The sequence below is a fragment of the Canis lupus genome, chromosome 24 (assembly GCF_048164855.1).
Source record: "Canis lupus baileyi chromosome 24, mCanLup2.hap1, whole genome shotgun sequence".
NCBI classification, from domain to species: domain Eukaryota; kingdom Metazoa; phylum Chordata; class Mammalia; order Carnivora; family Canidae; genus Canis; species Canis lupus.
Genome location: NC_132861.1, coordinates 47,009,016 through 47,034,235, shown reverse-complemented (window position 1 = coordinate 47,034,235; position 25,220 = coordinate 47,009,016). Strand labels below are relative to the sequence as shown.

Genomic DNA, 25,220 nt, shown 5'->3' with positions numbered 1-25,220 from the left:
TGGGCTCCCCTGCAGCAGACCTCTAGCGGTGAGTTGGTCGTGGATACCGGTGTCGTGGATATGTGTGTCTTCAGCTTCCCCTAATGATCGCCAACTCGCCCTCCCAAATAGCTCTTCCAGTTTGTCCAGCAACAGAAGAGATCCCATGACCCCCCTGCTGCCACCAGTCGGTGCCAGGCCGGTGGAGGTGGGGAGTGTGTGCGAAACACCTTGCACGTTACATTTCTGAGGTACTGCCTTTTCAAGGGTCCTCTCAGGACTCTCTCCTTTTTTTAAAATATTTTATTTATTTATTCATAAGAGACAGAGAGAGAGAGAGAGGCAGAGAGCAGGCTCCATACAGGAAACCCGATGTGCAACTCGATCCCGGGTCTCCAGGATCAGGCCCTGGAAAGAAGCACCCCAGCATCATCCCCGGCCAGTGGCCATTCCTCCCCACGCCCGCACCACTAGGGCACTAACACCCTGGCTGGGCCCTCCTTACTTGGGTCACAGTCCCCGGCATCAGACGCCTCTTTTCCCTTCAAGAATGGGGTCCTGAGGGGCAGAGACTGCGGCAGCCTGCCTCTCCTCGCTGGTTGGCACAGGGCTGGGTGGCACTGAACAAAGGTGGATTCTGACCCCCTGGGCTGAAGGGGCAGTCTGACACCCGCACGCTCCCGGGAAGCGGGAATAAAACCGCTCTCTTGGGACTAAACCCCTCTGTCTGGGCTCTGGGATGTTGTCACCTGACAGTCAGGAATCTGCACTCGCAATGACAATGGGGGTTTATTTCAAGGGGGAGGAAAGAAAGGGACACTGATTATTTTAGAATGATGCTTTTCTTAACTAAATTAAAAATATTTTTGCATTGCCGTGCTCCAGCTGCAGCCTGGCCCTCCAAGGACGCAGTTTACACTTTACACTCGAACCACCTAGCAAAATCCTCCGGATGAAGCCAAAAGCAGGTGCTGACTACACGTATCCAAGATTTTGAGAGTCTCCAGGGCTGCCCTCCGGACCCCGGGATCCGAGTCCAGCTGCAGCTCCTGGAGAGCTGAGAGTGAGCAGACACGGGACACAATCAGGACCCAGCTCGGCCGTCCCCTCCGCCCCGGGGGCCGCTGAGCCAGTGGAAGGCCCCCTGCTCCCCCCAAGCCACCATCGTCACAGCGCGGGGCTCCCGCGGGCTGAGGAAGGGGAACCCCTGTGTTTGCAGCCAGGAGACAGCAGGTGGAGCTGTGTCTGCACACACGTCCCCCCATCTGGGCCTTCTGCTAGCCTCTAGGGGGGACACAAAGATCACCCACAGAACCCGAGCTCCATGCGGATCAGTTGAAGGAATCAGGGAGGATGCATTTCGCAAATATTCGTGATGGGGAGCCGGGCAGAAGGCCTGGGGTACGGAAGGACTCCACGCCCAAATAGTTGTCTTCCTGGGAAGCCCCCGTGCAGGCCCTGATTACACAAGGAAGGGTCGGCTGGCTCTTCCCCCAGGGGTCTCTCGAAGTTTCCCCAGATGAGGTTAGCCGTCTCTACTACTCACAGTCCCGCAAAGCCGGAAAGTCCAGTTTTTTCAGATGATGTGCAGACATCTGCTTCATAATAACGCCTGGAACGAGAGCGAGGGGAAATGCCCAGCTCACAAATATTAGGGCAGCGAGAGATTCCCTTTCACCTTTTGAGACAATCTGTGTAGGGCTCCGCTGAAGATGCTGAAGTGAGAATCAGCCAGATGCGGTGGAATCGGACACCGAGAAGGGGGGCTGGCCCCTACTCTGCTGCCTGCCCCCCTCCTGCTCCAGGCCCCGGGTTCGGGCCCTCCCGCGGCCGGAGACCTCTGCTCGCTCGCCCACCTGCCAGGTCGCACGCAGCGCTTCTGATCCTTGGCAAGTTGCTACTAACATAGGTCATTGTTCCTAGCAAGAAGCTGTAGAGCACAGCGGGTTTTTTCTGAGTCTGCAAAAGACAAAGGATGAACGGAGCCATGGGGATGAGGCCCTAGCGATCGGCTGCTCACGGAGCGCGTTCCCATCTGTCTGACGCGGGAGGGGCTAGTGCCCATCCCAGCATCACACAGCAAATAGCTGGACAACTGAGGGACCTTCGGACCCTGGTGCATCGTCTGACCCAGAGAAGAGATGACATTGTCTACAAACTGCGTGGCCGTCCAATACTGTGGCCCTCTGGCCGCGTGTGGCCCTCGAGCACTTGAAATGTGACTAGTCTGAATTAAGTATAAAGAGCCTCCTGCATTTTGAGGACAGAAACTCAAAAAAGGAAAATATCACATTAAAAATGTGCACATTAAAAAAAATAAATAAATAAATAAAAATAAAAATGTGCACATTGATTACATGTTGATATGACAACGGTTTGGGTCCACTGGGTTAAGTAAACTCTCTTATTCAATCTGGTGTCACGTCTTTCACTTTTCCTAACGTGGCTACCAGAAAACGTACGGGCACGAGGCTTGCATCCTGTGTCTGTTGGACGGGGCTGCTCTGGAGGCTTCAGGTCCGACAGGTGAGCACCGGGTCACAGGACGGAAGCCTGTGGCGGCCGCGACCATAAGCCCCAACCCCAGGGCTCCCACCTCCAGCAGGCCCAGGGCCCTCGGCTTCCTCACCAGGATGGAGCAGAGCGTTGTCTGGAGGACGGTCATCTCGTCGGCCGTGCTGCTGTCACTGCGGCCTGAGCTGCTCTCCGGCGCCTTCCAGCCCCAGAAGTGTGCACACTGAAACACGGTAGCCACGCAGGCCTGGGGGGCCACGCGGCACAGAATGGAGGGAGGGCGTCAGGCAGACCCAGGGGCTCGAGGGGCTCTCGGGGCCCGGGGGTGGGGGTGGCAGGGCTGACATTCCACCCGTGGGCCAGAGGGCAGCCCCGGGAAAGCCTCATGGAAGGGTACCCGGGACCGGAGCCCTCCGTGTGCATTTATGGAAAACCCATTGGAGGCAGATGCAGCCCACTTGCACCCTCAGCCAGCACCTCCGTGCCCTGGGCAGCCCTGCCTGGGACCTGCCATCTGGGACGTCGGGGACATCAGGGTCAGGAGCCTGGCCGGGACTGGTAGGACCAGGCGGAGCTTTCTCATCCCTAGACCCTCGCTGAGCACCGAGCCACCAGGGCCCCTGGCCTCTGGCCTCCAGCGGGTGTAGGCCACAGGAGGGGACGACAGGAGGCTGCGGGGTGGGAGAGGCTGGGCTATCCATTCCCAGGGACAGGAGTGGCAGCAGTGTGGCTGGGACCAGCCCCGGGGTTCACCTCCCCTTGGTGGCCCTGCCCTGGCCCCTCCTGGCTGCTCCTTCCATCACCTTCCAGAAGTACGCCCCACAGGGCAGTCGCCATACAGCGTGAAAGAACAGTGTGAGCCACTGATGGATTTGTGAGGAAAGCATCTCTGAGAGGTGACAGTTCCCAGCCGGGTTCTCCAGTGTCTCCAAGGGAGAGCAGGTGTCGGAGCGTACCGCAGGATGCCCCTCACTGACCTAGGGGAGCCCCCAGCACCCCCACGCCAGGTGGACACCTGCAGTCCTCACAACGGCAGGATTCTTGGGACCCCAGGGCCGGAGACATGGTACTAGCTGAGCATGAGCACCCCAGTCCACGGCAGGGAGACAGAGGTCAGGGTCACGGCCTGCGCGGGGTGAGGGGCCGCCGTCGCACAGGCGGGAGCTGCGGTGGGAGCTCCCAGCAGCAGAGGAGCTGGGCGTCCAGAGGGAGGAGAACCTCGGGGTGCAGGGCCAGGCCCGGCGGCCACCCCCTCACTACCCCCCTGCAGCCCCAACACAGGCCTGCCCCACCCGGAGCCCTGACAAGGGATTTAAGGTGAGTTTTGAGTGTGACCGAGTCCTAACGCCCAAGAGTGGTGGCAAGCTGTAGAACCCACTGGAAGAAAAGGAGGTTGGGCAGAGGATGCCCACAGGCAGCAACCGGAGGAGAAAGCTACGTCAGACGCCTCAGTAAGCCTGGGGGGCGGGGGCGGGCACGGCCCCTCCCCAGCCCGGCATGAGGAACGGGGCCGATGGGGAGAGGCAGGGGGAGGACCCCCGCGCAGTCTCCTTTCGGGGCCAGCAGTCCCCCCACTTGGGGACACAGAGCGGAGGGGGTGTCCCACCTGGGCTGCATCCGGGCAGGGGTCCTGGCAGTGCAGCAGGAGCGGGATCCAGGCTTTTTTCACTTCCTCCTTGAAGAAGTGCTTCTTGGAAATCCCGACCACCTTCGCCAGCCGCCCGAACAGGACGAAGGCTTTCAAACGCAGCAGCTCGCTCTCCTGCGGCCCAGATGCACCGGTGACGCTCAGGAAGCCAGAGGCCCCCACAAAGCCCCATCTGCTCTCCGTGGACCTTTCTAGCTGTCTTGGCCCCTGCAGAGGCTTCTGGATCGCTCCGTCAGGTGGGAGGCTCTCCTGCAGGGCTCTCCGTACCGGGCCCCTTCTCTTCCCTGGGGGGCACACCACCGCCCAGCAGACAGCCCGCCCAGTACCTCACAGGGCCGAAGCCCAAAGAGCATCCCTAGGCCGCAAGGGATTAGGGGAAGCTCCACCCTAACAGCAGGGCAGGGGGCCCACAATCAGCCAATGGGTGCATCGGCGCCCAGTCAGGCCTGCGGCCCTCTCTCATCCAGAGCCTGCCTTTTCTTTAGGGGATGAGAAGTGCTGACCCAGTGGCTGAGGGGGCATTGGAGAAACCCCCTGCCACCCCGTCATAGGGCCAGGGCCCGGCGAGGCTGCACTCTGGGCTCACGCTGTCGAAGAAGGCCCTGCACTGCTCGCAGAGGACGCTGAACGAGGACCCCACGTCTCCCTCCCGGAGCTCAGCCAGGATCTTGGCCAGGGCCTCCATGCCCTCGGAGGTCACGCTGGTGCTGACGGGCCCCCTCAGGGAGTCCAGGCACTTCTCCAGCAACAGCTTCCGGTACTGCCTCACCTGAAGGGGGTGGGGGGGGACAACGAGGAGCTGCAGTCCCCACCTGGTTCCCCACTGGGTTCCCCACCTGGTTCCCCACCGGGCTCCCCAGCCAGCTCCCCAGCTGGTTCCCCTCTGCATGCGGCCAGAACAGGCCAGCCCTGAACCCCGTCCCCCAGCCCCTGCTCGCTGGGTCCCTAGGCTCTGGGCCGGGCGCCGCACCTTCTTGGGGGCACCGAGGGCCATGTTGCCCAGGGCTCGCAGGGAAAGCACCCGCAGGGCCTCGTCCTCCTGGTCGGCCCCTTTCTCCAGCAACAACACCGTGGGTTTCAGCAGTTTCTCCTGGTACAGAACCGGGTCACTCATGAACTAGAAAAGAGAACTTTCTGGCAATTTGGCCCCATGCGGGCCCCTTTCTCATCAGCCACAAGGCCAGTGTGTGACGAGATCCCATGCACAGAGGGTCTCCGTGAAGAGAGAGGACACCAAGCCCCGGCTCCCCAGGACCAACTCTTGGCTCCTCCATCCACCAGCTGGGGCCCCTGGCCAGTCACTCAGAACCCCCCGAGCCTCAGCTTCTCCCACCTGCAAGACCTGGCTCATGGGGCTGTTGTGAGGCTTCCTAAGGAGACCGTGGGGAAAGCCTCGTGAGTGTGGCCTATAGGAATACACCTGTTCAGTTAAGCTGACCGAGCAGCTCCTGTGTGCAGGAGCCGGGCCCACGGGCTTGCTGGCTTGCTTGCTTTTGTTTTTAAAGTTTTAATTATTTGAGAGAGAGAGAGAGAGAAAGAGAGAGAGAGAACACAAGCAGGGGGAATAGCAGAGGGGAGAGGGAGAAGCAGACTCCGCACTGAGCAGGGAGCCCCACACGAAACTCGATCCCAGGACCCCCGGATCCCGACCAGAGCCAAAGACAGAATCTAAACAGACTGAGCCACCCAGGCGCCCCTGTGGGCCTCAACAGATACATGAACTTCCCTCCCCCGGGACTCAGAGAACCACATCCGGCTCAGCACTCAGAGCGCCAGGACCTCAGGCCAATGGGGCCCCCCTGGTTTGTGTGTGTGTGTGTGTGTGTGTGTGTGCACGCACACGTACACAGATTATAAATAAACCTGAAAAAAGTAAACACCAAACTGGTGACCCCAAAGCAGGAAATTTGCCATCCAGCCCTTTATAGAAAATGTTTGCTGACCCTACACCAGGCGGATGTGGGGCTCCTAAGGCATATCGGGAATCACGCAGCCAACCCAATTTCTCCTAAAAGTTTTCTGGCCAATTCCCTTGGGACCTGGTAAGAGCTCAGGAGGGTGGCCGGGCCCCAGTGGGTGTCACCCCCTTCCCTGGCCTTCCTGCCTGGCCAGGCCCTATTGGCCCCTGATAGCCTTCCTACAAGGCCTTCCCCAGCCCATCAATCCTGGCGAGAGCCCAGGTGCCCTCCTCCGGGCCCTTGGGTGTTGCCGGCACTCAGCACAGCACCGCTCATTTAGCTGTGCACCCTGGGTCTGGGGCCCCCTTTCCCCACGGCGTACACCCCAAATCACTCACATCCCCAGGGAGGTGGGACAGTTGCCTGCCCCTTGACTCAGATGCCCCTCAGAGCCGGGTCCTGGGGGGTGGAATGGGGAGGGTGCACCCAGCAGCCCCGCCCCAGCTCCCCCAGCCCTCCGCGCCCCGAGCCTCACCTCCACGCAGACGGCCGTGCTGCTGATGCGACAGCTGAGGACATCGGAGTCCATGCCTCTGAGCACCAGCTCCGAGAGTCGCTGCCTGTACCCCTCCATGCTCCGCATGCACAGCCTGCGGGGTGGGGGGGTGCAGCCCAGGGCAGGGAGGGCTTCTCAGCTGCTGCCTGCAGAGCCGCTCTGGGGCTGGGCACCCGGGGGCATATCTCTTAACCTCTCTGGGCCTCTCCCTCCTTCACCAGGGGGATTTGGTCGGGGTGTCACTGGAGTACCTACTTTTCATTTCCTTTTCATCAAAAGGGACCAGAATGAGTGATCAGGACCCAGGAAATAGCTCTCTGACCTGGCCCAGCTTGGAAGCCCCATGTGGACTTGGGTGAGCCCCTCACAGCTCCCACCTTGGAGCAGGACGGGTTATGATAAAAGATTCCCCCTGCCCTACACGCTGCCATCCCAGAGTCTGGAACACGGGTCGACTTGGCAATCCCTCAGAAGCCAGGCACTCAGCCGTGACCTAGACCATCCAGCAAGGAGGCCACCCTGCGCGTCCCGCTGCCCGGGCCTGGAGGCTGGGTGCCCACCTGGCCAGCAGGCCCACGCCCTGCAGGAACGTGGAGCTGCTCTGCAGGAGGGCCCACACGCCCTGCTCCTCCAGAGTGTGAACCAGCTGCTCGCTGTTGAGTCTTCTGAACAAAAGCTGCATGGACTGGATCGTGATCCTGGAAGAAGGTGGGACTGTATCACGACGAAAAGGAGCACCCACCGCCGGGCAAACACTGCACCCGGGTCGGAGAAACAGGGGTCCCCATGCCTGCTGGGCCTCGCTCAGGGGGCTAAGGGCGATCACGTGAGGGAGTGGGTCTGCAAACAGTGAAAACTACACTGCCCTGGACTCATGCGAGGGAGGGTTGTTAAGATCTGCTTCCAGAAACTTCTCTGCAACACGAGAGGACCACAAGGCCTCTTGGTGGAGATGGCTCTTGGGATCCTTGACTTCTAAGAGGCCGGGTCCAGGTCAGGCCCACTGCCTTACACCCCCACCCCAGCCCTGCTCCGCAAGCCACCCCCAAGAGCACCTCTGCAGGTTGATCTCCTCTGGCAGCATCCCTGCATGGACCAGTCTCCACGTCTTTAGGACAGGCGACATGGCCTCTGGCCCCTGGCTGCTGCTGAGCTGCAGCAGGAGGGTGTAGATGAGGTCCGGGAAGAGGTCCAGGAGCTTGTCATTCACATCTATCTTCTGGATGAGAAGGTGGATGGTGCACAGGGTCTGCAGAGAGACGCGCTGAGGTGTCAGGGCTCCTGCTCTGAGCCTCCAAGGAGCCCAGGGCCTGCCCCTGGGACTCACCATCAGAGGATCCACTGCGGCCAGGCGCCAGATGTCAGCTTTGGAGGTGGCATTGGCCTTGGGGGTGAACCTCGACTGCAGCCGGCCCATCAGCCCGTGGAGCATCGTCCGGGCAAAGGGCACGTTCTCTGCCACAGCCAGCCACACCTCCGTCAGGTGCCTAGCCAAAGACAGGACACAAGGACCGTGGGTCTCCCGCCCTGGGCCCTGGCAGGTAAGAGCCTCTTTGGCTCCGCAGGCAACCCACTGAATAGGGGCTGAACCCCGAAGGCTGAACCTCAGGGAGGTGGGCTGAGTTGCCAAAGGTCACATAACCAGAACCCGGTCCGTGACCCCATGCTCAGCTCCCTTTCTCTGCCGTGGCCCCAGTGCCAGGTGACCTTAGAGGTGCCCACGGGGCCTCCCATCTGATGACTTTATAGGTACTTCCAGCAACAGCTGCCAAGGCCCCAGCTGGTCAGGCTGGTCCAAAGCAGCTGCCTCAACGCACAGCATCTCCTCCTCCCAACACATCTTTGAGGAAGATGCTTTCAGCTCCGTGGCCCACAGGAGAGGAAGGGGGCCTGCGGAGGTTAGGCAACCTGCCAGACGACCGTCCGAAGCGGCTCCGCATCCCCAAGTCGAGCCCACAGCTCTGCTGAGAAGGGAAGGACCTGGGGGCAGTGGTGTCATGGGCCCAGAGTGCGTAGGTGCGGGGGGGTGGGGGGGTTGCAGGGGGCTTTAAAGCACTAAGGGGGCAAGTCTACCAAGATCAAATGCAACCATGAGAGGTGCCCCCTCCCGCGTGAATCCACAGAACCAAATCCACAGACGTGAGTTCGGGAGGACACGCGCCGGGCGCCTGGTGGTCGGACGGAGTGGAGGGGTGGGCCATGAGCTCACGGGCAACCGCTGCTCATAAAGAAGCCATCGGGGTGTGAGGAAACAAGAAAGCAGGACCTCAGCCCGCGACAGCCAGAAACCGCCGCGTGCCCTGGAGGGAGCAAAGGCCCCAGCTCAGCCGGCCCCGGACCCCCGGCCATGGAAGCTGTTGGGTGGCGACGGGGCTGTTCGGAGCCTCCAAGCTCGTGGCAATTTGTGCCCAGCGAAAGGGCGCCAGTGCAGTGAAAGCCAGCGGGCGGCGGCCACCGAGACCACCAGCCTGACGGAGGCCACACTGCACTGTCCCCCACCCCAGCCCTGCTCCGCGAGCCACTAACCCCCAGCAAATCAAGCAGTCCTCACGGGCCTCCCGCCCGATGAGGAGCAGCCCCACGGCGGAGCCAGGCCTGTGTTTCTCACGGGGCAGCCCGCTCTGTTCGTGTCACAGCATGTTGAGTGACATCGGCCACCCCTCCGTCGCCCACAGTCTCAAGGCTCTTGGCTGCCCACCCCTTTCTATGCACTCCCCGGTGGGTCCTGGCACCATCCCAGACGCACTCCCCCTGCCCGGGAGACCCTGCCGCCAGCCCGAGTGCCACCGTGATGGGGACACAGGGACCCAGCAGGCAGCAGGGAACACGGAGAGGCAGGGCCGGGGCTACATTACCATGAGGCCACCTGAGGGTTTGAGGGTCTATTAGCTCGATCCTCGGGCACCTGGACCTCCCCTCTCAGGGCCGCATTTGGAAGGGAGAGGGACACAGCGGAGCGTGTCCAGAGGCCTGCATAGGCCTTGGTGACCACGTCTTCAGGCATGTCCTGGAGAAGCCCAACCTCGGAGGGGGCCCGGAGCCCTGTCCTCCAGGGGAAATGAAAGGGCTGCTGCGGGCAGAGGCCAGAGGGGATGACAGGACACCTGAGAAGCTGCGGGATCCGGACTCCAGCTCCGAAGGATGGAACGGTGACGCTGGGGCTCCAGGTCCGTGGTTCCCAGAGCCTGTTCCTCCCACAGGAGATGCAGGGACAGGGCTTGACCCACCCCAGGTTTGGACACGCCACTGCTCAGGGGCCCTGTCCTCCCGGACACGTCGGGCTGGTGAGATGGGCGAGGTCTGGGCTGCAAGGGGCGCTGTGGCTCCCTGTCCAGGGCACCCACCTCTCCATGGGCAGGGGCTGCCTCAGGAGCGATGTGAGGACTGTCTCCTGGTGGTAGTGCGCCAGCAGGAGGATGCCCTCGATGAGGCAGCGTCGCACCTCCAAGTGGTCCACCACGGGCAGGTGGACCAGGATGGCGCCCAGGATCTCGGCCACCTGGGGAAGGGCAGGCATCACCAGCACAGCCTGGGCCCCTGTGACCGCTGTGCACCCCTCCTCCAGGGGACCTTGCCCAACTAGATGTTGGGGAGGTTAAACCACCTGCGCCTCCTTTGGCCTCTTCCTGGATTTATCAGGTTTTCTGTGTGGGAGGCAGGACGCTCTGGGAGAGCGAGCCAAGGGCCTCCAGTCCACTGTCCTCTTACTTACTAGCTTCAACATGTTCCTTTCTCATTCTAGAACTCTACTCCCTGTCCTTTTTACAATCAAGGGTTTGAGGAGACCTTCTCCGTAAGCACAGCTGGGCCCTTGCTTGTCCCTGGGCGCACTGGACAGCCCCAGCCCCGAAGCAGCCCAGCCACGGCTCAGCCACCTTGTCTTCCAGCTCCTTGGCCCGCATCTGGAGGAAGGTGCCTATCCAGGTGACGGAGGCCTTATCGTGCTGTAGGTCCATGGCCCCGATGTTCTCACAGAGCTTCTGGATGAGCGAGACCACCTCATCGCAGTTGAATTGCACGCAAGCCACCTAGGACCAGAGAAACCACCCCTGGGCTCCAACAGCCAAGTTGCAGGCCAACTCCCTGCCCCCACCTGCCACCACTAACGTCCCCTTCCTCTTCCATCCGACACCCCGGCCCCGGCCCAGGCCCCCATCCTCCCTCAAACCACCGCCAGGGCCTCCCCCCGCCCCGCCTCCCTGCCCTGCCCTGGGCTGTTACTCCTCCTCCACCACGGAGACCCAAAGCTCAGCCCTGCTTTCCAAGGCTTAGGACATGTGCCCCCAACCTCTGCTGCACCTCATGTACCTGACACCGCCCACCGCACCTGAATTCCACTCAGGAAGCCCCACCCACACGTTCCCCATCCTGTCTGTACTGCCCTGCAGCCTTCACTCAGGGTGTACCCTGAGCCCGGCTGCCCTGCCACCTCATCCTGCCACCCCCCACCCCCCCCACTCCAGAAAGCCGCCTCTGCCCCCTGAGGCAGCAGGGCCTCGTCCCCTCTGCAGAGTTCGGGTGACTCCGGGCATTCGGCCATCAGTGTGCCCGTGTACCGACACCTCTCCGCGGGACCCCATGTTTAACTCTCTCTGGGGCTCTCCACCTTCAGTGCGGCACACCGCAGGGATGGAGACTATTGAGCACCTACTACGTGCCAGGCACCACAGTGGGGATCTTACATACTGCAGGCCATTTAAGCACAGAGGGCATGAGTTAGACCAAAAGCCATGGGAACTTCGACATCTGGAAGAAAAGGAAGGCTGCCTGGCCAGGCTGAGCAACATCCCATGCCCCAGAGACAGTCCAGGTGCCAGAGTCCAGCCCAGGAGCCTCCCCACCTTTCCAGCTTGTCACCTTGGCAATTCTGGAAGATGCACTGAAAATCTTCTCCACATCTGGGCCCTGGAGATCCTCCTTACATTTTGCAAGCTCCAGCTCCTTGGAAGGGCCCCATGAGGAGCAGGTCTGGCTTGCTGTTAGGAACATGATTTTAGACACGATCAGAAGGATAAAGGGTCCATCCACAGGCCACATCAGGGTGGCCTCCTGGCCTGGCCCACAGGACTCCCTGGCTTCACCGGCCTGGACCACCCTTCAGTCTCTGGGCATCTCACCCATTCTTGCCTTTGCTCTCATTGTCCTATTCCCCCCACACCACCTCTACACACAGCTCAGATACCTGCTTTCTAGGAGGCCTCCAGCCGCCAAGCCGGAGGCAAAGTCTCCCCCTCTGAAAATCATCACCTTGCATTAGCCCCTGAGCTCATCTCTGGTTCCTTCTACTGTGTCCTGGGTATCTGTGAGCTGATCTTTTCCCAGGGAGCCCCTTAGTACCCAGGACATGCCCTCAATGAGTTGTGCCAAACCAGTGAGCTTGTCCTTCTGGAAACTTCCATGGCCTCTGAGCAAGCTCTGCACCCTCTCCACCATCTCTGCTGGCCACCCTTATTTGTCTATACAAAGAGGTCATGTTCCCCCCAGGATAGCCCCACAGCTGACACCCCTGCTGTCAGACCTCCCTCCCAACATCCATGTCCTGGGTCTCGCCTTCCCCATACCATGGAGATCCAGCAGGCTGGACAGGACATCCATTGAGGCTATGCGAGTTCTTCTGTGGGAGTCACAGGTACAAGGGGCCATGAGTCCCACCAGCATGCCAAACTGCCCCAGCTTCAGGGGGATCTGAGGGACAGGAGACCTCAAGGCTCACACCCTCTGTCCACTCATGCACACCTGGTGCTGTCCAGGGACAGTGTAACAGGCAACCAGAGAGAGTGAGCCCTGCTCGAAAGCACCCCAGCAGAGACCCTGGAGGCTCAGTAGCCAGGATCCCAGGAGTCTGGCTCAGGACTTGCCTTTCTGTCCACAGGCCCAGGTTTTATAATCAGGGCTCCTGCCTTGTTCCTGTAATTGAGCCCTGGGATTAAATCTGGCCTCCCCTGCTCACTAGATGTGTGACCTGGGCAGGGTACTTAGACTTGCGCCCTTATGTTCCTCATCTGTAAAGGGGAGATAACCATGGTGCCTCCTCCTCCAGGGGGATGTTGAGAATTGTGTCCAAGAATCCAGATGATATATTCTGTACAGTATCTGACCTCAAAGCTAGCATGAGGCTAGGCTCTGGCTTCACTTTGCTGGGCCTGGGTCTCCACCTGAATGGCACTCCCAGACCACCAGGAGTACTGCTCATCTAGTTCTCATCACACACCGGCCCCCACACCCCAGGGAGACCATCCTCCCAACACCATCACTGAAGACTAGGAAGTCAAAGAGCATGAGGCCAACAAATGTACAAAGAGAGGTCTCATCAAGGTGGGTCAGATTGTTAATCAACAAAAATACCTCATTGCTTTCCCAGATTTTGTGATGTTCAAGTGCTTGTCAAGTTTTATAAAATTTGTAATTTTGTAGTGGTTTATTTTCTTGTTCTAAGTAGATATTTACTCTCCTAACCAATGTGGTATTTCCTAAGTGTGTGCTCTTTTTCTTAAAGAGGGCCCTCACTGCTATGTGAGCCTGGATCCATGCTGAGCCATGGCCCACCCCTCTCTCAGCATCCCCAGAGCCTCAGGGCTAGCTCCTAGTGGGGCCTCCTCTGCCATTCCCAAATGAGACAGCCTCTTCCCAAGGGACTCTTCAGGGGGCAGAACTTGATTTTGAAAGTGTGCCCTCTTCTCATGAATAGAGACAGGAACTCTTCTGTGGGTGCCAGAGCAGCAGGCTGGGGGATTGGGGGCTCCAGGACTCACGCAGACACCGATGCTTTGCACGTAGATCTGCATGAGATGGAGATGGAGGTTTGTGGCCTTCTCCCGCTCCCCTTCTTTCTCCGACAAGATCCACTTTTCCAGGAGCTATGGGTAGAGGCCAGAACACAGAAGACGCCATTAAAATCCCAAGGCCAGCCTTTCCTGGCCAGCTATTGTCCGCCTCGTCTCTCCACTCAGAGTCTGAATTTCAGAGGTGTTGGGTGGTTCTGGAAGCCTCTCATTCTCTTTCCAGGCACCTCCATGAGGGAGATGAGGCAGAGGGCAGAGACTGTGTCCCCATTATCCTGACCAAGATGGCGCTTGGCTGACGGGTTTGGCCTTATTCCAAATGTCTGTCTGTGGGTGAAAGGTCCAGAAGCATAGCCTGCCTTGCACTCCAGGGCCTAAATGTTCACACACACAGTGACAGAGCTTAACAATGTATGAAGCAAAACTACCACAACTGAAGAAAATATAAATCCATAGTGAGAGTCAGAGATTTCAGTACCTCTTTCTTAGAAACTGGTGGAACAAGAAGACAGAAAATCAGGAAGGACAGGGAAAACTTGAACAACCCGACCAGCCAGCTTGGCCTAATACTTAGGAACCCTTGACCTGAAGCAGTAGGCAAGTGCACACAGAACACTCACCAAGATAGACCACTCTGTGCAACAAGGTAAGTCTGGGTTGATTTAAAAGGACTCCAATTATACAGAGTGTGTCCTCAGACCACAATGGATTTAAATTAGGGATGAAAAACAGGAAGATCTCTGGAAAATCTTCAAACATTTGGGTGAAAGAAGAAATCAGAAGAGAGATTAAAATGTACTCTGTATTGAAACAAAATGAGAACACAACATATGGATATTTATGGGATACAGCAGCAAAAACAAAACAAAGTCAGTGGACTCATACTATCTGCTCCTGTTTCCAAGGTTTATTATGTTACAGTAATCAGGATGGGATGGCATTGGTGCAAAGATAAAGAAATAGGTCAACAAAGCAGAAGAGGTGCCAGAGACAGGTCCATGCATACGTGGTCAGTTGATTTTTGACAAAAATGCAAAGATAATTCAATGGAGAAAAGTCTTTCCAACAAATGGAACTGGAACAGCTGGTTGTCTGTGCACAAGCAAACAAACAAACTTGGATCCATACTTCACACCACATATAAAACTTAAACTATATCCTAGACTTACTTGTGAAACCTGAAACTACAAACTCCTAAAAGAAAATCTTTGTGACTTCTGTGACCAGGCAAAGATTTCTTACATAAAACATCGAAACCAGGGGCGCCTGAGTGGCTCAGCGGTTGAGCATCTGCTTCCAGCTTCAAGGCCTGATCCCAGAGTCCTGGGATCGAGTCCCACATCGGGCTTCCTGCCTGGAGCCTGCTTCTCCTCCTGCCTGTGTCTCTGCCTCTCTGTGTCTCTCATGAATAAATAAATAAAATCTTTTTTTAAAAAAAAGAAAACAAAAGGCAAATTAGACTTCATTAACATTGTAATACTTCTGTTCTTTAAAAGACACTGTGGGGCAGCCCTGGTGACACTGCAGTTTAGTGCTGCCTGCAGCCTGGGGTGTGATCCTGGAGACCCAGGATCGAGTCCCATGTTGGACTCCCCGCATGGAGCCTGCTTCTCCCTCTGCCTCTCTCTCTCTCTCTGTGTCTCATGAATAAATAAATAAAATCTTATAAAAAATAAAAATTAAATAAAGAGCACTTCCTTAAAAAATAAATAAATAAAAATAAAAAAAAATAAAAGACACTGTGAAATCAATGAACATACAAGTCAAGGATGGGAGGAAAATATTTGTAAATCATATATCTGATAGGGACTTGAATTCAAAATATATAAAACCTCTGAAAACTCAATAATAAGAAAGCAAACAACCCAATTAAAAAAAAAAAAAAAAAAAAAAAAAACTAGGGCAGCCCGGGTGACTCAGCGGTTTAGCTCTGCCTTCAGTCCAGGGCCTGATCCTGGAGACCCTGGATCGAGTTCCACATCGGGCTCCCTGCATGGAGCCTGCTTCTCCCTCTGCCTGTGTCTCTGCCTCTCTCTTTGTCTCTCATGAGTAAATAAATAAAATCTTTAAAAAATAAAAACTAGACAATACCCCTCAAAAAATGCCAAGATTATGGAAGATTGAGGAATTGTTCTGGATTAAGGGAGATTAAAGAGATGTGGTAAATAAATGCACTGTGTAATCCAGCTTAGATCCTGGATCAAGGAAAAGAGCTATAAAGGGTATTATTGGGATAATTCATGGAATTTGAATATTGGCCATAGATTAGAATACAGCATTGTGTCAACATCACAATTCCCCATTTTGCTCATTGTACTGTTGTTATACCAGGTGTTTTTGTTTTCGACGTCTGCAACCAACTTTCATGGTTCAAAAGTGTGGTGGTGTGTAAAACAAGAGAAGGGAAGACAAAGAGGAAAAAAAAGGAAATGTGGCAAACGATTAACAATTGTGAATCTGGGTGAAGGGTATACAGGAGTTCCTTGCAAGTTTTCAGTGAATCTGAAATTTTATCAAAATAAAATTACTGTGGGATCCCTGGGTGGCTCAGTGGTTTAGCACCTGCCTTCAGCCCAGGGTGTGATCCTGGAGTCCCGGGATTGAGTCCCACATCGGGCTCCCTACATGGAGCCTGCTTCTCCCTCTGCCTGTGTCTCTGCCTCTGTGTCTCTCATGAATAAAAAAATAAAATCTTTTAAAAAGAATGAAAAATAAAAAAATAAAATTAGTGAAACAATTTTTAATGCATACCCTTGTTTTCCATAGAATCTGACCATGAGGCCAGCTTTCTGGGAGGGGTGGCCATCCCTGGCTCCTGGCCCTCCACCAGGGAACTCACGTGTACCATCTCCTGCAGCCCCTTGGGGTCCAGCTGCCTCTGCATGAGACCCTCCATCAGCTGCTCCAGGGCATGCATCGCATTCGCATACAGGGTCTGTGGCCAAGAGAGGAGAGTACCCAGCAGCAATGAGGGGACATGCACAGCCACCCACCAGGACGCTGCAAGGATCCATGTCAGGGTTGAGAAGTATGAGATGGTTTGAAACTCACCCCTTTACTTCAGCTCAGACTGGGTTCTTAATACCTATATTCTCATGTGACATACGAGACCACCTCTAAAGAGGAACCCATTTTACAAAGAAAGAAAATGAACCCCCACCACCCAGTTCTTCTGACTCCTCATCTGGGACTAGGACACTGAAGCAGAGATGGCTACCTGTTCACAAAAGGTTTGTCCTCCTTTTCCACATTGTTGCTGGGAAACAGGCAACTAGTCAGGAACTACATTTCCCAGCACCCCTTGCATTTGGGCATGGCATTTGACTGAGTTCTGGCCAGTGAAAGGTGCAGAGTGGCTCATAAAGCCTCCATCCATACTCTTTCTCTTCCACTCTAGGCTGGATATCAGTATCCCAAGGGACCTTAGGCCATGCACTAAAGATAGTAGGGCCTCTGTCAGCCTGGTTCCCAAATAACTGCATGCAGCAGCTCCATCTCCACCCCTATTGCCAGCTGGACTTCACTTGAGTGAGAAATAAACTGTCTCCTTATTAAACCATGGAGATTTCAGGGTTTAGCTGTTACAGCAGCTAACGTTACCTTACACTAACTAATAGGGCCTACTGCACTTTGCTGCCCTTAACCACTCACAGGTGGTTCAAGGCGGCGTGCTCTCAGCACTGCCCAAGTTGTTGTAAGCTTCCAAGTCCTGACCCGGAAAATGAGGCAGCCCAGAGGGACCTACCTGAATGGACTCATTGTCCTCTGCTGGGGGTTGGAGAGAAATTACAGAGTGAATACTGATATCCATCAGCTCATTGTTTTCCTCCATGGAGTAGAAAGGCTTCAGATTGCTAAGGAAAGAAGAAGGGACAAGAGGAAGGGTCAGAAGGGAGTTGAGACCCTGCCACCCCACTGCCCAGTCCAGGGTGCAGAGGCATGGCACAGAATGAGGGAGAAGACAGCTTCCCCGGCGGCGGGTGCAGGCATGCATCCCTCCCTCCCCAGGGGCCCTGGCTCCCCTCCAGTGACTGTGTCTGTGACTGATGGGGAGACGCAGGGGCCCACAGGCAGCTCTCCTCCTTGTTGCCTACTCTGAGCCTGTCCCTCTGCTGCTTGGAAACATTCCATGACTCCTCCCCGGCCATAACCATAGACTCCGCCTCCCAGGCTGGCCCTGACCCAAGGGTTTTTGGCACTTCCGAGAAATGCAAATTCTCTGGCCCTACCTCAGAGCTACTGAATCAAAAACTCGGAGTGGAGCTCAGCCATCTGAGATTTAATGAACTCTCAGGGGTGGAAGCTGGCTGCTTGATGCCTGCTAACTCATTCTTCTCCTATTTCTTCATCAATAGTTCTCAAGCCTAGGTGCATTCTAGCATCACCTAGAGAAGCTCCGAGGTGCCCAGGGGCCACATCCAGACTCCAGGGATCCTTATATAAAGATGTGGGGTGGAGCCAGGGTATCAGCTACCATTCTACTTAACTTTAAACACCTGCCCCCCAAAGATATCCTGTATTTTGCCCTGCCTGGAGCTTCCAATTCCTACCTAAATCCTGTTATTTTGTGTCAGATGCCAGCACCTTCTGATCGCCCCTCTTGTATCGACAAAATTATAACTTGTTAGTGGACCCCCTTTCTCTGGTCCTAGATTTTTTTCCTGCTTATTCATGCATTAATACACAGCTCTGCCCTATTATTCCTTCTGTAGGCATTCGTTTTACCCCACAGGTGAAGAATTCCCAGAGACCACCCAACACCCAACCACTTCAGATACTAATGTTCATAACTTCTTCCTCCCTCCCCCATTTCGCCCCAGTGAATGGACGGCTCCAGGAAGGCAAGCCTGGGGTATTATATTACTTTATATTAACTGTATCATAAAGCATCAACAATTAAATTCTTTGATCCCTGCCCAACCCAACTAGAAGGATGCCATCCCCCTGCTACCCTATCCAGTGCCATATGATTTCTTGCTCAAAATATCCCCTAATGGACCAAAGAACAGCCTACCCACCTGCCAGTCACCTCCCAACCCAGAAGAGCCCAACTGGAAATATTGCTAAAATTATGGAAAAGACCTGGCGGAAGCAGACCCCACCTCCCCGGGTGGCCCACTGCCCCAAGAGCGGCCACCCAGGGCCCCTGCTACAGAGATGGGGAGGCAAAGTAGGTGACCACCCCCCCACCGACCAAGGAGCACTGAGGGGTGGTCTCAGACTCTGCCCCAACCCTCAGAGATACTTGGGGCCCAAACAGGGGCCCAGCTCACCTCAGGTGCGAGAGGGCCTCCATCGCCATCGTCCGCACGGGAGAAACCAGGCTGTCGGTGGGTTCTTCCTTGATGGTGGCCTGCCCGGCACAGCAGAGAATGAGCCATCCAGGGCCCGCCAGTGAGGCCAGTGAGCGTGGAGACAGCGGCACCCCCAGGGCTAGTGCCCAGGGCCTGGCACTGCATGGGGTGCTGACACCCCATACCACATTCTCTGTTTTTAGGATCACTTGGCCTTTAGCATTGTAGGGGAAGCAGCAAAATCTGGTGTGGGAAGCAGCAGGGCTCCAGACAGGCCAGGGCTGCTCACTCAGGCCTGCCGCCTGCTTGCTGTGTGTCCTTGGGCAAACCCCTTCCCCTGCCTGAGCCATCACGTGTCAGACAAGGCCTGTTTCACCAGATTGTGCCCCTCGTGTAGCATGAGATGGCACACGGACAGCCTATGTCCCTGGGCTGGAACAAGGGTTCATTTCCTTCTCCAAACCTCACCTCCCTCGGGGACAGCCTCCAATGCTTTCCAGGGACCACAGCTTTAGAAGGCACTGGCGGGGCGGGGGGGTGGGGGGTGTGTGTCTGGGGACAAAGGACAGTAGCTGCCCAGAACTCCACTGCCTCTGCCATGGCTTCTTACCCTCAGGCAGCTGACGCTTTCTAGACCTTACTGAAGCTCTGTGCACAAAGAGCTTTCAGACCCTCCTGCCACGGAGCCCACCCCCTAGATCCCTGCTGTGGAGAAACACCAGGTGACAGAGGGGCGGCCCGGTGGGCTTCCTTCTGCCCACTCTGAACCAGCCACCTCCAGGCACTAGCGCATCCCTGGCCCATCATACCCTTTGTCAGATGGACAAATCTCATACTCAGAAATCCTACAGTTGGACCGAAGCACAATTGAGATAGGGAGGGACTCCTGTGACACCCCCCCGCCCCCCACGGCACCTCCATGTCCCCTCAGATGCCCTCAGAACCTCTGGAAACCTCTGACCACGGAGAAGCCGGCAGGCATGAGACCCCCAGACCGCCCAGGACCAAGGAAGCCCCCACCCAGCCTACCGTTATAATGCCCGTCAGAGTCATCTTTTGGGCAAATTGGAAATCCTCCAGGTCCTTGATGTTTTTGATGGCTTTGGTGACTTGCATCACACTCTTCATGAAGGCCATCTTGAGACAGATGTCCTGAACCCAAACCAAGAAGAGGGAATAGCAGGAGCACGTCGTGAGTGGGCCCGAAGCCCCCAGGCCGCAGCCCTGGTCAGCACCCTGCTGCTGCGTAAGGACCGGTCCTCCGCGCCCAAGGAGAGGCAGTGCCAGGGGCGCTCCGCGAGATGGCAGGCCTCCTTCTGTCCTTCAGCCCCTGGGCCGGGCGTCTGCCACATGGCCAGGGTGCCAGCGGGGGGCTGGACAAGGCGGAGTGCTCCTGCGCCCCTCTGAAAACGCCACCTCCTTCCAGCCCCCCCACACCTGTGCCTGACGACAGCAATGCCAGGACACCAAGCCCCGTGGGTCGCCAAAGGGACCGAATAAGTTGAGATAAAATCATTTTTGTTGGGGCGCCTGGGTGGCCCAGTGGTTGAGCATCTGCCTTTGGCCCAGGTTGTGATCCTGGGGTCCTGGGATCGAGTCCCGCGTCGGGCTCCCACAGGGAGCCTGCTTCTCCCTCTGCCTGTGTCTCTGCCCCTCTCTTTCTGTGTTTCTCATGAATAAATAAATAAAATCCTTTTTTTTTTTTTTATTGTTTTTGCTTTGACAACATGGAGGAGCCTTGAGGACATTATGCTAAATGAAGCAAGCCAGTCATAAAAAGACGAATGCTCTGTGAGTCAAATTCATTAGAGGCCAAGGGTAGAGTGGGGCTTGCAGGGGCTGGGGACAGGGGGTGTGGGCATATCGGCCGGTGGCTGCACAGTCTAGGCCTAGAAGACAAAGAGCACTGGAGACGACCGGTGGGGACGGTGGCACAAGTCACATGTACTCAATTATTAATTATTTAAAATAATTTTTGCTTTATCCTGTATTTCTTCTTCCTTGCCATTCCAAGAAAGTAGCAAGTCCCTTTGCATCCCTGAGGACAGCCCCACTTCTTGTCCCTTGGTAAAGGGCTTGGGTCAGATGTCAGGAGGGGAGGGAGTGGAGTCAAGGGCAGAGGGAGGGAGGGAGTGAGGCTGGGAAGAGGGGGTGCTCCTCTTGTGATTTCTGGGACCTGCCCTCACCCCCCCCCCAGCACCGTGGGGGAAAGGCTGTCCCCCTTCTCCCCCCTGCAGCAGAGAGCACCAGCCTGAGGCAATGGGCTTCCCAAACGCTGAGCGTCGGGTAGGAGTCCTGGCTGTCTGCTGGGCGGGGTTGGGGTGCTCAGATAGTGAGGCAGGTGACTGTGACTCTGCCAGCCTGGCTCTGGATGTGGCGCTGTGGCATCTGGGGTTACCTGGCAGCTGCTGGAGTAGTGGTGAATGATCTTGGCCGTGATGGGGTTGTCCACGTGGGTGAGGAGCATCTGGGGGTGGCAGTACGAGGCCACGCAGCTGTATATCACCATGAGGGCACTCTTCACTGTCTCCCGCCTCCAGGGATGGTCCTTCTGTGAGCCCAACGAGGAGAGGAAGAACCACCGGATGTGTGTGTGGGAAGAGGGGTCTTGCTCAACTTGCCTCTCTGAGAGGTAGCAAGGCCGCCCCAACTGCGCGTGGACAGTCTCTGGGCGCATGGCCGAAGGAGCCATAGAGTCAGCAGAAGGTGCTTCAACTGAGAGTTTTCTGGGTGCCTCAGATCCTCATTCATTTATTCATTCATTCAACATATCTTTCTTGAGCACCTACTACTTGCCAGGTGCCGGGTACACAGGGGTGAGCAACTCACACGAGGGCCCAGCCCAGGGAGGCTCCAGTCCAGCGGCCGATGCCCGCAGCACCTGTTAGCTGTGAGCAGGTGGTTTGTGTGGACGCCCCTAAACGAGGCCACCCATACACTCCTCCATACCCTCACATGCCAGCCACCTGCTCCGGCCCGGGGCTCTCCTGATACTGGGAATCCAGTGGGAATAAGCAGCCCGAGATGCGGTGTTGCGGGCCACCAAACCCCCATGCAGGGCGGGCAGGGGTGCCCATGCCCATGCCCTGCCAGGCCTCTATAGAAATCCCTGCCTCAGGTCCTGCTTTGTGGAGAAGCTGGGGTAAAAGCCTGAGATGCACTTGACTTTCTCCATCCAGACTGCCAGACCCCCAGGGCAAGGGTTCCAGGTCAAGGCCAAAGTCCGGGGCACCAATGACTCTGGATGGTTGCCCACTGGGGCCTCAGCCAGCCTGCGGCTCTGTGTCCTGTGGCAGAGAGGGGCAGCCTCCAGAGGTCCAGCTCCTGGCTTCACCGCTGGCCAGCTGCACACCTTGGGACAAGCTGCAGCATTCTCCTCTATGGGGCAGAGGGCAGGGTAGCCTCTCCACCCCACTCCCATTGATCCACTGAGGCAGAGCTCCCGACACGTGGGAAGTACCCACTGAGCGCTCCCTGAGCAGCTTCTTCACCTGGGTGGGGGTGAGGCCTGGGACGCTGCATTCTCACCAGCACCCAGGGGCGCTGCTGCCGCTGCTCTGAGGAGCCCCCGGTGGGCACTCCTTTGTAATATCTGGGTCCTGGAAAGGCCCACTCTGTGTTCTTGAGATCATCCAACAGCAAAAGCTTTGGTGGAGGAGGCCTCCGGGTGACACTGAGGGGAGTTTGCTGTTGAGATCTAGCGAGGACCTCGACTGGGTGCTGAAAGCACTGGTCTACGAGGCCCCCGGAGCCCTGACGCTTACCCGCCAAGCGCCGATCTGCCAGGACTGCTCCGACTCCTGGATCCTCTCCTCGAAGTCATGGAGCACGTTCAGCACAGTCTTCACCTGGCCACGGGCACAAAGGCCAAAGCACAGAATCACGCCCTGCAGGGAGAGACCCAGCCAGCTGGGCTGAGGGCGGCGGGCAGGGGCCGGAAGAGGAGCCCGCACAGGTACACATACACACAGGCATGCACACGGACGCACCTGTGCACACACATGCACACACACACTCCAGTACACGCATAAGCATGCAGGCACTCATGCACTCACAAGTAAGCACATGCCCATAACCCCGAGGGTCCAGAGGGGTCCGGTGGGTAGGAGGGGGCTGCCGGGCACCCTCACCTCCCGGTCAAAGTCGTTGCTGTAGTCTGTCTTGTACAGCAGCTCCAGCAGCAGCACCTCCACCTTGTCGGCCTCCAGGCCCATGGCCAGCGTGAAGCCCAGGGCCCGATACAGAAAGCCCTGGAGAGGCAGAGGGGCAGGGGAGCTTCAGGCCTCTCTGCTCCGCCCTCCAGGGGTTGCCGTCATGGGGATTCCCCTGCCTCACACTCGAGGCTTTTTGTTTTGGTGCACAGATATCTGTGCATTTCGTCGAGTCTTTAAATGTGCAGGTTATTGTGGAGGGCTGGACTGCGTGCAGGGAAGTGTATTATAAATAGTGGCCAAATTATTCACCCCTATAGAGGTTGAACCAATTTTCACTCACACTAACCAATCTAAGAGCACCTGCCGATTAGCCATGCTGAACAACTTCGCACGTTCTCACGATCCAGTCTCCGAATCCCTGCATGTATTCCTTTTATTTATTTTTTTAATTTAAATTCAACTGATTAACATATAGTGTATTATTGGTTTTGAGGGTAGAGGTCAGTGGTTCATCGGTCTTATATAACACCCCGTGCTCATTACATCCTGTGCCCTCCTTCATGCCCATCACCCAGTTACCCCATCTCCCCACCCACCTTCTCTCCAGTGACCCTCAGTTTGTTTCCTATGGCTAAGAGTCTCCTATGGTTTGTCTCCGTCTCTGATTTTTGTCTTATTTTTCCCTCTCTTCTCCTATGATCCTCTGTTTTGTTTCTTAAAGTCCACATATGAGTGAGATCGTATGATGATTGTCTTTCTCTGGTTGACTCATTTCACTTAACATAAGACACTCTGGTTCCATCCATGACATTGCAAATGGCAAGATTTCATTTTTTTTTTGATGGCTGGGTAGTATTCCATTGTAAACATATCCCACATCTTCTTTATCCATTCATCTATCTATGGACATCTGAGCTCTTTCCATAGTTTTCCCTGCCTGTATTCTTGCCCCATTTCCTGTTGGCTTATTTCCCCTGTCTTCTCTTTTATCCATAAGAGCCTCATGTGTAGGTTTGGAAAAACAACAAGAACAAACACGTCTTATTTCATTTAACCCACATGGCAACTCCAGATGGTAGATATGGTTGCCGTTTTGGGAGATGAAAATGCAAGGAGGAGGAGATAGAAGCAGGATTTAAAATCTGCAAAATAAAATAAAATAAAATCTGGGGTGCCTGGGTAGCCAGGCTGGCCAAGCACCTGACTCTTGGTTTCAGCTCAGGTCATGGTCTTGGGGTCATGAGATCAAGGCCAGCATCTGGCTCTGCACTCAACTCAGAGTCAGCTTGAGGATTCTCTCCCTCTGCCCCTTCCCCACCCACCCCCACTCACTCTAAATAAATAAAATCTTTAAAAAAAAAAAAATCGAGCATGATCTGAGGCTCCTTTCTTGAGGCTCGCATACCAGAGGCCTCAACCAGCAGATCACTCTACTGCTTTGTTTTCCCCCTAAAGTCTTCGTTCTCTTTTGATTTTATATTGTGACTTTGTCACACAGGAATTGTTCATTTTCACAGAGGAAAGTGTCTTTCACTTCCTTTGCCTTTCTTGGCTGTCTTTCATGCATATGAAGGCCTACTCCACATCAAGATTTTAAAAAAATATTCATTGATATATTCTCCTAGTTGTTCCACGGTTTTCTTTCATTTTGTACACTTAAATCTTTGATCTGTTCCGAGAGAGTAAATCCTTCCTTCGTGAACTTTATTGTCGATATGTTCCTAGCTATTCTCTTCCACTCGGTCATTCAGATGAACTTGGACACAATCTAGTCAAATTCCATAAAATTACCCAATTTCCACAAAAGCTCCTTTTGGGAATTTGACGGGGAGTATGTTGTATGGCAGATTAATTTGAGAAACATGGACGGCTTTCCAACGTTGAGACTTCCCAGCCAACAACAAAGATTGTGTCAATGTCATCCCATTTCTCTCAGTGTTCCTGCCCCTCCTTGTCATTTTTTGTTCCTCACACTGGTTCCACACATATCATATAGGCAATAATTTATTCAATTACGTATTTACATTGTGTTGCTACTCGGAATGGGATCTTTTCTCATTATATTGTATTTTTGTTTTATTTGAATGTGGGAAAGATAATGATTTCTGCATATCAATTTTGGGAGAAGACTGGATCCTACACCTGGGACTGTAAGTCTGGAGGCTCCTGGTGGCCACCCTGCTCCTACCTGGAGGGTGCCAGCTGAGCCAAGAAGAGATAGGACAGTCCTGGTGAAGTTCTGTATCCAACTGTGCCTCCTTAAGTTTTCTAAGCCAGTAAAATCCTACTTATTGATATACTTTCCCTAGGCTAGGTGATCTATTGAAATAAGGTTGAATTCCACACATTTGCTTATTGAATATCATATACAACTTCCTTTTTTTAAAAAAGATTT

At 55.5% G+C, this 25,220-nt stretch overlaps 1 protein-coding gene across 10 annotated transcripts in view; it reads right to left on the bottom strand.

Moving 5' to 3' along the window:
* Nucleotides 1–292: 292 nt before the first annotated feature.
* The window catches only part of MROH2A (maestro heat like repeat family member 2A), a 47,451-nt gene continuing 22,523 nt past the window's right edge, over nt 293–25,220 (bottom strand). For 2 of the 10 annotated variants that reach the window (XM_072796759.1, XM_072796760.1), the window contains exons 22-44: nt 22,802–22,921; nt 22,436–22,558; nt 21,070–21,222; nt 19,701–19,823; nt 18,651–18,730; nt 17,123–17,231; nt 16,217–16,312; nt 13,348–13,452; nt 12,157–12,280; nt 11,453–11,571; nt 10,471–10,623; nt 9,940–10,094; nt 7,923–8,082; nt 7,651–7,844; nt 7,156–7,293; nt 6,575–6,689; nt 5,112–5,258; nt 4,728–4,910; nt 4,100–4,255; nt 2,609–2,740; nt 1,836–1,938; nt 1,526–1,591; nt 295–1,437 (exon numbers count right to left, since the gene is read on the bottom strand). In XM_072796759.1, coding sequence (XP_072652860.1) covers nt 1,064–1,437; nt 1,526–1,591; nt 1,836–1,938; nt 2,609–2,740; nt 4,100–4,255; nt 4,728–4,910; nt 5,112–5,258; nt 6,575–6,689; nt 7,156–7,293; nt 7,651–7,844; nt 7,923–8,082; nt 9,940–10,094; nt 10,471–10,623; nt 11,453–11,571; nt 12,157–12,280; nt 13,348–13,452; nt 16,217–16,312; nt 17,123–17,231; nt 18,651–18,730; nt 19,701–19,823; nt 21,070–21,222; nt 22,436–22,558; nt 22,802–22,921 — 3,228 coding nt within the window. In that variant the 3' untranslated portion in view covers nt 295–1,063. Of the gene's footprint in view, nt 1,438–1,525; nt 1,592–1,835; nt 1,939–2,608; nt 2,741–4,099; nt 4,256–4,727; nt 4,911–5,111; nt 5,276–6,574; nt 6,690–7,155; nt 7,294–7,650; nt 7,845–7,922; nt 8,083–9,939; nt 10,095–10,470; nt 10,624–11,452; nt 11,572–12,156; nt 12,281–13,347; nt 13,453–16,216; nt 16,313–17,122; nt 17,232–18,650; nt 18,731–19,700; nt 19,824–21,069; nt 21,223–22,435; nt 22,559–22,801; nt 22,922–25,220 lie in introns of those variants that run through there. The other 8 variants (XR_012016766.1, XM_072796763.1, XM_072796758.1 and 5 more) reach the window with 8 other exon arrangements.